Source organism: Cnephaeus nilssonii (assembly GCF_951640355.1).
Source record: "Cnephaeus nilssonii genome assembly, chromosome: 14".
In the NCBI taxonomy this organism is placed as follows: domain Eukaryota; kingdom Metazoa; phylum Chordata; class Mammalia; order Chiroptera; family Vespertilionidae; genus Cnephaeus; species Cnephaeus nilssonii.
In genome coordinates, this window is record NC_137085.1 from 8965604 (window position 1) to 8978749 (window position 13146).

At 57.6% G+C, this 13146-nt stretch overlaps 1 protein-coding gene across 14 annotated transcripts in view; it reads left to right on the top strand.

The window, feature by feature from the left end:
- Positions 1 to 12994, top strand: part of DENND1A (DENN domain containing 1A) — a 470320-nt gene extending 457326 nt beyond the window's left edge. For 8 of the 14 annotated variants that reach the window (XM_079791014.1, XM_079791020.1, XM_079791023.1 and 5 more), the window contains 3 exons: positions 6780 to 6908; positions 9532 to 9787; positions 10704 to 12982. In XM_079791014.1, coding sequence (XP_079647140.1) covers positions 6780 to 6908; positions 9532 to 9787; positions 10704 to 11888 — 1570 coding nt within the window. In that variant the 3' untranslated portion in view covers positions 11889 to 12982. Of the gene's footprint in view, positions 1 to 6779; positions 6909 to 9531; positions 9788 to 10703 lie in introns of all 14 variants that reach the window. The other 6 variants (XM_079791022.1, XM_079791016.1, XM_079791024.1 and 3 more) reach the window with 5 other exon arrangements.
- The last annotated feature ends 152 nt before the right edge of the window (positions 12995 to 13146 follow it).

A 13146-nucleotide genomic window follows, 5' to 3' on the forward strand; every position in this document is an offset into this window, starting at 1 on the left:
AGGCGTGATCAGGATGTGAATATGGAGCCACCAGCACCTCCCTGCCCTGGCCTTCTAGGAGCCAGAAACTGCCAGCAGCCCAGCAGCAAGGATTCAAGAGCCAGCTGGGTCCTGGGGCCCAGGGGGGAGGGGCAGCTGTCTGGGTACTACCCCCTGGCAGACTGCCAGGCCCCAGTCTCTGAATAGCCAGGAGTCCAAACACCGAGCAGAAGGCCACAGACCCAATTAGCAAGGCCAGGGGCTCCTGCCCTGACTCGGCCCCTCCTTCTCCAACAGTGGGTCCTGGGCCCCGGGGACAAAGACGAGCCAGGAGCCAGAAGCCAGACGTGGAGCCGGAGCCCAGACGGGAAAAGCGGGGAAGTGCACCAGCCCAGGGAACACGGGGCCACTGGGAGGCAAGGACCTTTCCCAGGAGGTGTCACCATCGGGGTCCGTTCCCGCTGAAAACCAAGCCTTCGGGTGCCCCAGGAGAAGCGCTTTATCCTCAGGACACTAGTGATTGCAGGCACCTCCGAAAGGCTGTGCCCTCCCAGCCGAGCCCCCTCCGTATGAGCGATGATGCCACAGCTCCTTTTCCCACGGGCCTGTTTCAGGCCCGGCACTTTCATAGACATCGTCGTGCTCAGCCTCCCCCGCGCCCCAAAAATCTTCCCAGTGAAGGCAAAGGGAACCAAGGCTCTAACACCAGGTGGAATGACCTGGGTCTGCTGGGTCCACGTCCAGGTTCACTGCTTTCTCGCCTGACACCCCACCCCACCCCCACCTCATTGAAGTCAGAGGCGTCCGCAGAGTGGGGGACAGTTCTTCACAGTTTCCCTTCCAGGCAGGGAAAGTGCCCCGAGGTGTCGCCACCCATCTTCTCTGCACCAAAGAACCTGAGGGTGGGATAGTGAGGCAAAGCCCACGCCCTGTGCGTGGGCCTCTGCCTGTGTGGGTGTCCACCCGGTGGCCCAGGAAGGACTTCTCAGGGCATCTGGGCATGGGTGTGGACATGTGAGATTGACACTAGTGATTTTTGTTAGGGAGGGAGGGAGGAAGATACAGGTTGATAAATAATTAAGTGGATGAATGAACGAAGGTTGGAAAGGCGAAGAGCACAGCCAACCCACGAGAGAGATCAGGGCCCAGCCAGGAAGGCCTCCCTGCTGCCTGCCCAGCCCTCACATCACCCCTAACCCCGCCCCACCCCAGCTCCCTGTGCCCCCTCTTCCACAGAAACACCTCTAGGCCATGTGCAGCCTCTGCCATGCTCATGATTAAAAGCCCAGCCCCATGTCACCTCCCAAGTGAGCCAGGGACACCCCAACCACTGCCCTCTGGCAGAGCAGGTCCCCAGGGGGTGGGAAGAACCCAGTCTCACACATAGACCAGCCCTCCTGACAGGAAGGCACCCTCTCATTGGTGACTCATTACAGCAGTTGGTCTCACATTATTGTTTTAAGTAGATGTTTACAAATGAGTGTAAAGGTCCTACGTCCAGCATATCTGTCTCCAGTTTCTCCTCCTGAGCACTGCCCTCGCCCGCACCCTGGGTCACATGAGGAATAGCTCCAGTGCAGTTCCCAGCTTCCTCCCGGGGTCCTGCACCCATCTCGTTTCCCCCAGAGACCCCTCTGGCTGGCTTCAGAGCCCTTGTCTGTTGTGTTAGCCTGTGTGCATGCTACGCTGTGGTCTGGAGCATTGGCCCCGGGTCCTGGTGGTGGCGGGAAGGCACGACAGGGTCCTCTCGTGCTTCTGATGTGCTGTGACAGGCCAGTGGGGGCAGTAACCTTACCTGGGAAGGTCTTTGAAGGCAGGGACCACCCTGTCCATCCTGGCACACCTGGACAAGAATCTGTGTGTTGGCAGGTGAATGTGGCGGTGGGTAGTAATCGAATGTTCACTATGCACCAGGTGATATGCAAAGAGCTTTGCAAACATTTCATCCAGCTTTATGTAAAGACCATCAGGAGGGCTGTAGACATCCCATTTTACAGATGAGGCTCAGAATCTGATGACTTTCCCGAGGTCGTCTGGCTGGGGCATGGGGGTGTGGAAGGCTGGCTGGACAGACTGGCATCCACTGGCCTCATCCTGGGGCCTGTCCCTGCTCATCAGCCCCACCAGAGCCACGTGATCAGGGACACCAGCAGCCATGACACCTACGAAGTAGGGATCCTTTGTGCTGGAGTGAAATGATCCTTTAAGAAATGATCACCCGCTCCCTTCACTACCTCCGGAGACCAAGTCCTCGCTGATTTTTCCCCTTCTTTATCTCAAGTACATTTAAATGTCAATTAAATTTGAAATATCTACATTTGTCAGCATTTCATTTTGGGCCAGCGTGACGTGCTGCTGATTTGTCCACGCGATGTGACACATGAAAAAAACTCTCGAGATGCAGATCTTCCTCATTAAAAAATAAGCCCGTGCGATCCCGGCGCAGCAGAGAGCCACAGAGCACGTCCCCGCTTCCTGACGCCGTGTCTCTGACATGGTATTTAAAAAGGAACAGCCGCGCCTGTCACCACTGTCACATGCGCGCGCCAACCGGCGACACGTTAAACCAAACATTAGAAAGGGTTCGGGAAGTCATCTGCATGGGAGTCTGTGCCGAGACGGGGTAGGCAGAGGCGGGAGCAGCGTGGAGATGATGGGGTCTGGACAGTGATGGACAGCAGGCCTTTCTTTCCCGCCAAGACTCCAGCAGCCCTCGCTGGGTAGCCAGGCTCGCCATGACCTGCCTTCTCGCAGACAGCAATTTGTGTATAATAAAATCCAGGCAAGTGGTGGGTGGCAGACTGCAGGGTAGTAGCTGAATTGGGTTAATGAGGGAAGAGGTACACTTTTTTTTCCCATATTCTGCCTTAAGCTAATAAAAAATTTAAACCTGGACATTTTCGACGGTTCATCCTTTATCTCTGACAAATATCTGACTGTATGTTTCATGGAAGAACATGAGCAGCTGAATTTAAATAGGTTTATTTTGAAATCTCACCTTTTATTGAAGGTGGGAGGGGAAACACCCTACGCCTATTTCATTGTTTCAGATCCACGGAAGGAAAGAGGAAGGATGGCAAAGTGGTTCAGAGCCAGGGAAATGCAGAGTCCCGGGCCCGCCGTCCGCTGCTGTGTGACCCTGGGCAGGCGGCTCCCTCTCTCTGAGCCTTGGCTTCTTTATCCGCAAAATGAGGGTGTGATAGGAGTTCATGAGAAACTCCGGCAGCGCTCAGCTCAGCGCCGTAAGCCCTGCTAGTGTCCTCATCGTCCGCCCTGCGCCTGCGCCCGCGCCTGGACCCGGAAAGCTCTGCTCAGACCAGACCCCAGTTCGGAGTGTCACCTGAGAGCTCGGCAGTGATCAGGAGACACAGGGCCTCTTGTCGCAGCCACTGGCCAGCCAGCCTGGATGGCAGGAGAGCTGCTGGAGTGAGCTGGACATCGGGGCTCCCTCCCCCCCTCCCCCCAGCCCCGCTCCCGGACACGCCAGTGTGGGCAGGCACAGGGTTTTATCGGTGACTGACGAAGCCAAGGGCCCTTTGCTCTCACGCGATTCCAAGCACTCCTGGCAGATTTAGGCGTTTGGTTCGTGTGCCAAGCTGTAGCCTCTGCTTTCTTGTCACTGCGGGGGGAGGGGCGTGCATGGATGGCGGTTGGGACGGCATTCTAGGTGGACTTGAGGGCCTCCCATGAGCCTCGAGCCTCCTACACCTACCACCAGCCCGGCTGACAGAAAGGCGAGGGGCTGGGCTGTCATCCCTGCTCGTCACTTCCTGGCCGGGTTACTTGGCCACATCCCTCTCCTTTGCCGGTGACTCCAGTGCTCCGCTAGCACTGGGCCTGCTCACAGCACCCAGGAAGGGCCTCTTGGTTGGGCACATGGTTGGGCACATGGATAGATGGACTAGTGACAGTCTCGCTCTATAAAGTCGTATTTGGAGACCTTACCTTCCTGCTCGGCTGTTGGGAGGGGTAGAAATAGCCTCTGTAAGCCCCTGGCACGGTGCCTGCATGTGGATATTATGTGAAACATTTTTCTGAGACTCCCACCTGCCCCACACCCCAAACGTGGTCCCAGTCTACGGGTCTCAGCGGCTCGGAGGACAGATGGGATGCTCAGAGTGGGGACCCTTTTCTTCTGCAGCCACAGGCTGGTGAAAGGGACCATGCTGTGTTGGGGCTCCAGGAAAATGAGTGAAATGGGGGCACCTTGTCTCCCTCCCACACTGGCTTCCATTCATTCGGTCGTAAACTCTGATGTGCTCATGCTGTGCCCCTGGTGGGGATAGAGAATGAGCCAGGCCCTGCCCTTGAGCCAGAAATAGAATTGCAAGAGGTTCAGTGGTCTCCATGAAGCGGTGAAACACGCAGCCCGCGGAGAAGCTGGCCGTCGAGGGAGAAGACCGCAGCGGGAGCTCCAGGAGGACTCCTGAGCGTGCCATCGGGCTGAGTCTTCAGGAGCAGGCAGCGCCCAGGCAGACCAGGCGGAGGGCAGGAGGCCGCACAGGTGGGCAGGGCCAGCTCCGGGTCTGCCCTGCGTGGAGCTCGACTTGGCACTGCCACTCTGCAGCCCTCACCCCGCCCATCTGTACGTCATCCACAAAGGTCTGAACGCATTATTCCCAATGCTTTACTCAGTGGGTTTACTCACCACCCAACCCGTTGCCAAGAAATTGCGGTTCAGAGCAGCAGATTCACAGGCGTGAAGCAGGCCAGTGACAGGGTCGGTTTGAGACTCAGAACAGGATTCCGGTGTCTGTGTGGAGAGGGGCCCTTCTCCTGCGCCTTGTTTTATGTCCCGGAGGCCGTGGAGGAGCCGGGCAGCCTTGTCCTGCAAGTGAAATCTTCCTGTCCCCCTGAATCCGGGAAAGTGCCCGCCTGAGCCGACGCTCCAGTCCAGGAAGGGCCAAGGTGTGTCCCTACCCCCTGGAGGCGACCTGGGGAGGAGAGGAGAGGGACGCTATGGCTCACCCCCTCCCAGGGTGCGCCCAGGGAAATGGTTTCCCCTCTCTGCGCCTCAACCTGCACTTCAGTAGGAGGAATGGCTCTGCCTGGCTGACTTCCCGGGAGGAGGACAGGACACAGGGGCCAGGTGTGACAGCTGGGGCAGCTCCCTGCTCCTTCTGAAAGAACGTGTTCCAGGTAACACTGGTTGGCAGACCACAGCTGAAACGGCCGCAATCCGCTCTCACAGCTGCTGCCCCGCACTCACCCTCCAGCGAGGTTCCCATGCACTTTTCTTAGACATGTCATGTTCTCCTGGAATAAAACCTGAATGGAATTGCATCACATAAAGCAAAGAAAGGAGACTCCTATGGTTGGCGGGGAGGGATGGGGGGGAGAGGAGATAGCCCCCTCAGGTACCCCAGTATCTCCTACCCACCCTCTCCCCAAACTTCACCATTGCCCCTGGGGATCCTCCGCATGTGCCCAGCCTGCTGTACAGGGCAGGGACATGGACCACCCACTCCCAGACAGATGCCCGAGCGTCAGCCTCAGGGTTGGGATTCGAACCGAGATCTGACCGGCCCAACTGCCCTCTCTCTAAGCACAGGCTCTCGTAGGCCCTGGCCCATGTATAACTCACAGGAGCCTGCGTGGAGTTCCTCTGGGCTGTGTGTGTGTTTGTGTTGATAGAGGCAGAGCTCACAGGTGGCTGACAAGAGAGATGTATTTTTTATAACAATGAATATTTAATTTACGCATCACAGATGACAAAGACTCTCTGAAGAGCCATCTGAGGAAGACGCGGGAGCGGCCGCTCACCCGAAAGGGCACTTGAGCTCTCCTCCACGTGGCTCACTGCCTGCCTCAACTTTTTTCCCCTGATTATTGAAATAGATGTGCACGTTGTAGAAAACTTAGAACACACAGAAAAATAAAAAGACTGCTCCAGTCACTTGTGTAGACGTTCAGACACACCTTTCCAGCTTTTTTTCTAAGCATTTCCCGTCGGCAGACGAGGGAGAATGTGGTATAACTGCCATTCTGCATCCTGATTTTTAGGTTTTCCTTTATAAACATTACTAGTGACCCGGTGCACAGATTCGTGCACATTGAAAGGAAATTAATTGGAAGGTGGCCGGCGGGGTGGAACTGGGCAAGATGGGCTGGAAACACCCTGGAGCCAACCTCCCACGGTCCCTCCCCAGCCGGCGCACCTGGGGCGGTGTCTGTGGAGTCCCTCCGGCAGGTGGGGTCCCTTGGCCTGGCCTGCGGGGATCGGGCTGAAACTGGCAGTCCAACATCCCCCAAGGGGTCCCGGAGTGCGAGAGGTCACTCTGCAAAGTTGCTGTCGCTCAGCAGCTCCTGCATTGAGTGTCTGCCCCCTGGTGGTCAGTGCGTATCATAGCTACTGGCCAGTCGGCCGGTTGCTTATGCTTTTATATATATAGTTACTGGGGGGTTACCATTCAGCCAACGGGGCCATCATTACTTCACCAGCTTCCTGTTGCTGTAAGTCTAGGTTGTTTCATGTTTTAATATCACAAACATGGCAGTGAGGGGCACTGTGGACAATCTTGGCCATGTTTAGGGTTATCAAGATGGCAGTGGGATTGTCAGGTCAGAGGTGACTAGATCGTGTGTTTAAGGCTCTTGACATGTGTGGCAAACCCACAGTTGCTTTTCTGTTTGGGACCAGCTTCCTTACCTCAGGGGCCTGCCTGCTCCCGTGCCACCGGCTTCTCTAGGGAGCCTCCACCGAAGGCTGCAGCCGGAGGACAGGCCCCATCCCGCCCCACCCCGTGGAGTCTTGAGGGTGCCTCCTAACTGTTCTCTTCTCTTGTCTTCCTCTGCCCCAGCCTGGTAAAGCCCTTGCAACACTATGCGGTCTTCCTCTCCGAGGACTCCTCTGACGATGAAAGCCAGCGGGAAGAGGGCCCGAGCCCTGGCTTCACCGAGAGCTTTTTCTTCTCCACTCCCTTTGAATGGTCTCTCCTTCCTTCTTCCCTTTCCCTGAGCTGGGCTGGGTGGCTCCCTTGGCCCTGGGGGAGGGGGTGGCCAGGGCTGCTTGCCCTTGTGTGGGGAGGGTGTCTAGAGCTGCTGCCTTCGGTGCCCCAAGGCCAGCCTGCAGGGCGGATGCTCCCTCCAGGTGTTCACTGTGCCAGCCCCACAGGGCGGGAAGCGAACGAGGTGGCAAGAGGGATAGGGTGCGAGGCGGTAGCAGGGTCCCCACTCTTTATATAGGGAAATGTGCTTGATTGTAAAGGGAACTGGTGGCCACAGTCAGCCTTGGGTGATGCTCCAGGCCTTCATCTCAGCACATCTTGGAAAGCCATAGAGATGGAGGGTCAAGTTTATAACAAGAAAAATTTATGGAATGTGTGTATTAATGCTGGCATATCCAAACATTTTACTGATCCGTCTAACCTTAAAATAATTTTATCATTGTTATGTATAGCTAAGCCTCATACTGATTATGAATTGGAATAAAAAAGAAGGTCCACCACAATCCAGCTATCACCCAAAATGAAGCTTTTCTAGGCTCCTTTTTGCCAGTTCTTGCCCCTCTGCCCACCAGTTTTCCAGAGCTGGGATTGAGCAATGGGATAGCATTTGTCAGTGTTTGTTAACAAGTTGTGTTTTTAATGGGACCCTTTAAGGGAAGGAACCTGCCCTTTGCCGAAACCCAGCGGGCCCACGTAACCCCCAGGGAGTGAGTAGTTACAGCGTTTACAGAAGAGGGGATTCTTCCCCCCTCTCCCTGCTCCGGGCACCTGACAACCCATGGCTCCGCTCCTGCCCCTGTGCCCCACCCGCGGGAGGGAAGGAGGGTTCTGGCCTTTTCTGACACCAGCTCGCCTGAGACCACGGGCACACCGATCCCCTCCCTTAGAAAGGGGTGGCCTTCACCAGTATTGGCCCAAGCTTCTCAGGCCACCTTTCCACACGGTGAATCTTTTTCCTTAAAATTTTTTTTAACTTTTTAAAATTGCCTTGTCCTTAGCAATAGTATCCATCATACCACAGGCTTAATGTACCAGCTGTTATTTCTACTACTCATTAAGAGCCATTGGAATAAGAAATGTTCACCCAGGTACCACCTTAAAACCACCTTGCAGGTAAAGGCACTCTAGGTGACATCCAAGGACCCCCCCAGAGTCCAGCAGGCCCATGTTCTCTTTAAACCAATTGGTGCCAACAGTATTTATTTATTTATTTAGGTGCCCTAAATATTTAAATAATGGCTACGCTCATTCCTTTAGCCAAGACCTATGAGAATGTAGGCTTTTGTGCGTGTTTACACAAAAACTGGCCCATCTTAAAACAAAATGGCTTCTTTTAAGTAATACTATTTCCTGAAGTGTATGGAGCACATTGACTTCTTTATCTCCTTTGTGTTCAAACTTGGTTAAAGGGGCTTTAATTCCTTGTGCAGATGGCTTAGTCATTAAGCGAGGGACTTTTAATGACTCTCCTACTTGGCTTCCATTTTTACCTCTTACAAAGTGCTGTGTGACACAGGGTAAATTACTTAGCCTCTCTGAGCTTCAGCTTCCTCATCTATGAGATAGAGGTTTGGCTCTTGTGTTGTTTCAGCAAGATGGTACAGGTTCATGGAGTCCTTGCAAGAGTCCAGACTATTCACTGAGCCCCCTCCTTCCACTGTCTCCTGCTTGGTTCCAGTGAGCTGTTGTCACCACCAGGTGGCCACCTTCCCCCACCTCACTAGAATCATGGGCGGTTTCTGCCTGACCCAGAGGGCCCCAGCCTTCCCCAGCCTTATTGTTAGAGGAGGTGGACACTGCTCTGGCCCGGGCTCCACTAGAGGTCAGGGTTTATCCAGCACCATCTCCACATGCGCAGAGGTGCCCTGGGGCTCAGGCTTGTGAGAAAGGAACCCTTTTCACTGAGCAGGGGTCCAGCTGCAAGGTTTTGGTGCATGAACGTACATCATGCTGTTAGCCTCTGCATGCCCGCTGTGCACCAGGCACCGCTCACCTAATGCCCACCACTGCCTGCAACGGAGGTGCACTCTGGAATGGGGAAGCCATTGAGGCTCAGAGAGGATAAGTGACTTGCCCAAGGCCCCACAGCAAGAGATGGCACCATCAGAGCTGGAACCAAGGTCAGCACAAGATTCCCCTGAAGATCATGGGGTGTGCTGGGCAGCTGCCCTAGGGAGTTTCCCCGACTCAGTTCCCAAAAGCTTCTCCCAAAACCTGTCAGCCAAAGCTTAGGACTGAGTCTGCCTGCCTGTTCCCTTTCCAGTCGTCTCCTGTTCCTTATGCCTTGTCTGAATGGCTTGTGAGTCCACCAGCCATTTATCTGATGGGTCCTACGGTTTGGGAGGAACTTGGTGAGTCCCCCAGTGCCAGTTAGAGCCAAAGTGTTTTGCCCATGGTCCCACAGTGACCAACAGAACTCAAATTTAGTCCCAGGTCTGTCAGATTGCCACTGCCCAGACTCCTGCACGCAGGACCTCAGGACACGCTCCTGTCCCCAAGGCTCCTGGGTAGGAGCCTCAAGACCTGGAAGTTTTGGAGATGGGGACTGCTTGCTCCTCCCACAGAGGCTCTGGGTGGGAGAATCCAGCCTGCTCTGCTCTTCCAGGCCACAGCCATATCGGACACTCAAGGAGTCAGACAGTGCGGAAGGCGAGGCGGAGAGCCCAGAGCAGCGAGCGAGGGAACCCGGGGGCCCCGCCCCAGCTCCACCGGACCGGGCGGCCAGCGTCGACCTCCTGGAAGACATCTTCAGCAGCCTGGACATGGAGGTGCCACTGCAGCCCCTGGGCCAGGCCAAGAGCTTGGAGGACCTTCGAACTCCCAAAGACCTGAGGGAGCAGCCGGGGACCTTTGACTATCAGGTACGGTGGGGGCGGGGGCGGGCCTGCTGGGACTGGAGCTTTCACACATGCCGCAGGTCCCCCCACGTGACAGAGGGAGAAACAGCTTCTCCAAGTCCTCGGCCAAGGCCCGGGGTCAGTCTCACTGCAAACCCTGCCAGGAGGGCCAGCGGCCACCCGCCCCCCCTCAGCGATCACTGGGGAAGATGCTAGGCTGAGGGAAGTCGGCCCCACTTCCATCTGTGCACCAGAGAGAGGTGGCCGGTGCCCAGGCCGCTCTCCGCAGCACCCCATCGGGGAAGGCTCCTCGGAGAGACTGGGTCAGAATGCTGGGTCCTGGCCTTCCACTGTGACCTGCACCCTGTCGCATGCCCCTCAGTGCCCGTTTCTTCACTGGCCCGTGGGGCTGCTGACGGGGTCACATGGAACTCACTGAGCTCCCGCGTATCCATGACTCACAGGCACCCCTCAGGCCAAGAGAAGGGAGGTGAGGCCAGGCCATGGAGCTGGGGTGTGGGTGAGTGGGGCCTTCAGCCCAGTCCCAGCCGCCCAGCCAGGGTGCCTTCGCCCAGGCCTAACCCTCACTCGCCCGCCTGGGCTCACAGGTGACTGAAAGTGCCCACACGCTTTGAAAAGTAAAAAGGGCCCAACCAGATGATGGCAGTGAATGGAGTCCTTTTTCCTAAAACTACTTGGCAACCCGGCATAAAGGGACAAGGGCTTTCTCGGGGACCCTTCGTGCCACGCAGAGCAGCGGGGCTTGGAGTCCAGCCGGCCCCGGGCTCTCTGCTGGTGACCGGGGCTGAGCCCCCAGCTGCTCTGAGTCCCAGGGGGCTAATCTGGGCCCCTGCCCAGCACACAGGCGGGGGGGGGGGGAGTGTGCTGCCTACCGTCTGTCCCGTCAGCCTGTGGTCACTGCCTCCCCTCCCTCCTACAGAGGCTGGACCTGGGCAGGAGTGACAGGAGCCGCGGGATGCCGCTGGCCTTGAGGCTCGCTCACCCGTACAACAAGCTCTGGAGCCTGGGCCAGGACGACATGGCCATCTGCAGCAAGCCCCAGGCCCCCTCCCCCGAGGAGCCCTCGGCCCTGCTCGGGAACGCCCCCGCCCTGCTCCACAGACCCCAGAACCGGGACAGCATCCTGAACCTCGGCGACCAGGAGGCGGCACCCGCCCCTGCTCCGGGCAGTATCACCATTCCCCGGCCACAGGGCAGGAAGACCCCGGAGCTGGGCATCATGCCCCCACCGCCCACTGCCCGCCCAGCCAAGCTCCCGGCCGCCGGTGCCGCCCTCGGTGACTTCTCCTCAGAGTGGCTGCAGGCCGAGCAGGACAGGCGCCCGGCCCCGCTCCCCAGTGCTGTCCCCCAAGGCCCCACCAAACCGCTCCAGCCTCTCAGCCTGGCCCCAGGGGCTGCGGCCACTGGCAGTGATGCCCTGCTGGCCCTCCTGGACCCACTTAGCACAGCCTGGTCGGACAGCACCCTTCCACCAGGCCCTACAGCCCCAAATGTAGCTACCCCATTCACCCCCCAGTTCAGCTTCCCCCCCGCAGGGACCCCCACCCCCTTTCCACAACCATCGCTCAACCCGTTTGTCCAGTCTGTGCCAGCGGCACTGCCCGCCATGTCCCTGGTCTCCACGCCGGCCAGGCCTTTCGGGGCCCCTCCTGCTTCCCTGGGGCCAGCTTTTGCCCCCAGCCTCCTGCTGTCCAGCTCTGGCTTCTGCCCCCCACATAGATCTCAGCCCAACCTGTCTGCCCTCTCCATGCCCAATCTCTTTGGCCAGATGCCCATGGGTGCCCACACCAGCCCCTTGCAATCACTGGGCCCCCCAACAGTTGCCCCTTCAAGGATCCGAACATTGCCCTTGGTCCGTTCAAGTGCCAGGGCTGCTGAGGCCAAGCAGGGGCTGGCCCTCAGGTCTGGGGACGCCCCACTCATCCCTCCAAGACCCGCCCAGGGCCTGGAGCCGGCACTGCAGCCCTCTGCTACTCAAGAGGCCAGAGACCCCTTTGAGGATTTGCTGTGGAAAACCAAGCAAGACGTGAGCCCGGCCCCGGCCCCGGCCCCGGCCCCAGGCTCGGTGGAACAGCTTAGGAAGCAGTGGGAGACCTTCGAGTGAGCCAGCACTGAGGCCGGCGGGGTGGCCGAGCCCAGCAGGGGCTGTGCGCCGCCCCCGCTCCCAGGCCAGGGGCCCTGCTTTTCCTGCAGCTCCGTTCTACCCAGGCTCTGCTGGTGAGGAGGGATGGGACCCTCTCTGCCTCCCCTCCCCTCCACATACCCCTCTCTGAGGTCTGGCCTTTGGAGAAAGGCACCAGTTCTGGTCTGGGAATCGACCCAGCCCCTGGGCGCCCATCCCACCTGCCACCACCTCCCCCCAGTACCCCTGCTGGGTTTTGCACTAAAAGGTCAGCTGGGCCAGTGATTGCCCCAGACCAGTCCTACCCTCCTTCCCTCTGGAAACCTCCAGGCCTCTCCTCCCGAGCCCTGTCTGTCCTGCCTGGCCGGCCCTGGACCCCCCACCGCACAGGCACAGGTGTCAGAGGTGCCTGCAGCCCGAGTGTGTCTGCACGAGACACATGGTTTGGAGTTTGAAGTAGGATCTACTGGCGGAGCCTTTCCAACCCTCTAGCAATACACACACTGGTTCTTCGTGAGTCTTCACCCCAAACTTCGGCTGTTTCTGCCTTGGTTGAGAGTTGGGGGGTGAGGGATCCTTAAGATCCCTAGGGGTAGCCAACCCCAGCCCCAGCCAGTCCTGTGTGGGCGGGCAACTCTGCTTTGTAGACGGAAAAATAGCGACAGGTTCATCGGAGTGCATCCGAAGCTGGAGTCAGGCCTTTGCCGGCGCTCTCCCTTGATCCTGTGGGTTCTCCTGGTCTTGTGTTTCTAATGGGGCTCAGCCTCTTGTCTTGGGGGGCTGTTGGGGGCAGAGCTGAGCAACAGGCACCGTTCCAACTGGAAGGCCAAGCTTGACCCAGGAGTCCAACTGCCCAGGGTCAGGAAGGAGCGGGCGCTGCGCCTCCTCCAGGCCCCGGGGAGGGGACTAGCAGCCCGGAGGGAGGAGGGCCGGGGCACCTGGCCTGCCCCCTCGCCATCTCGCCAGCAAAGCAGTTCCTGAGGCCAATGTCACCAAAGCTGAATTGAAATGTTTTGTTATTGTTTCTTTTCCTTTTTACTTTATTGATTTAATGAATCTTGAAATTGACTAGTTTCAATAAACCAAGTTGAAATGTGACCCAAACATTTAAGCAAACAACCATCTGAGACATGCAGGAAATTGTGAGCATTTTGACCTGATTTCTCATTTCCTATTTGTGTCGGCCAGACCGTCTCAGAGGTATCTGATGGGGCAGGGAGGTCTCTGGAGGTCCCAGAGC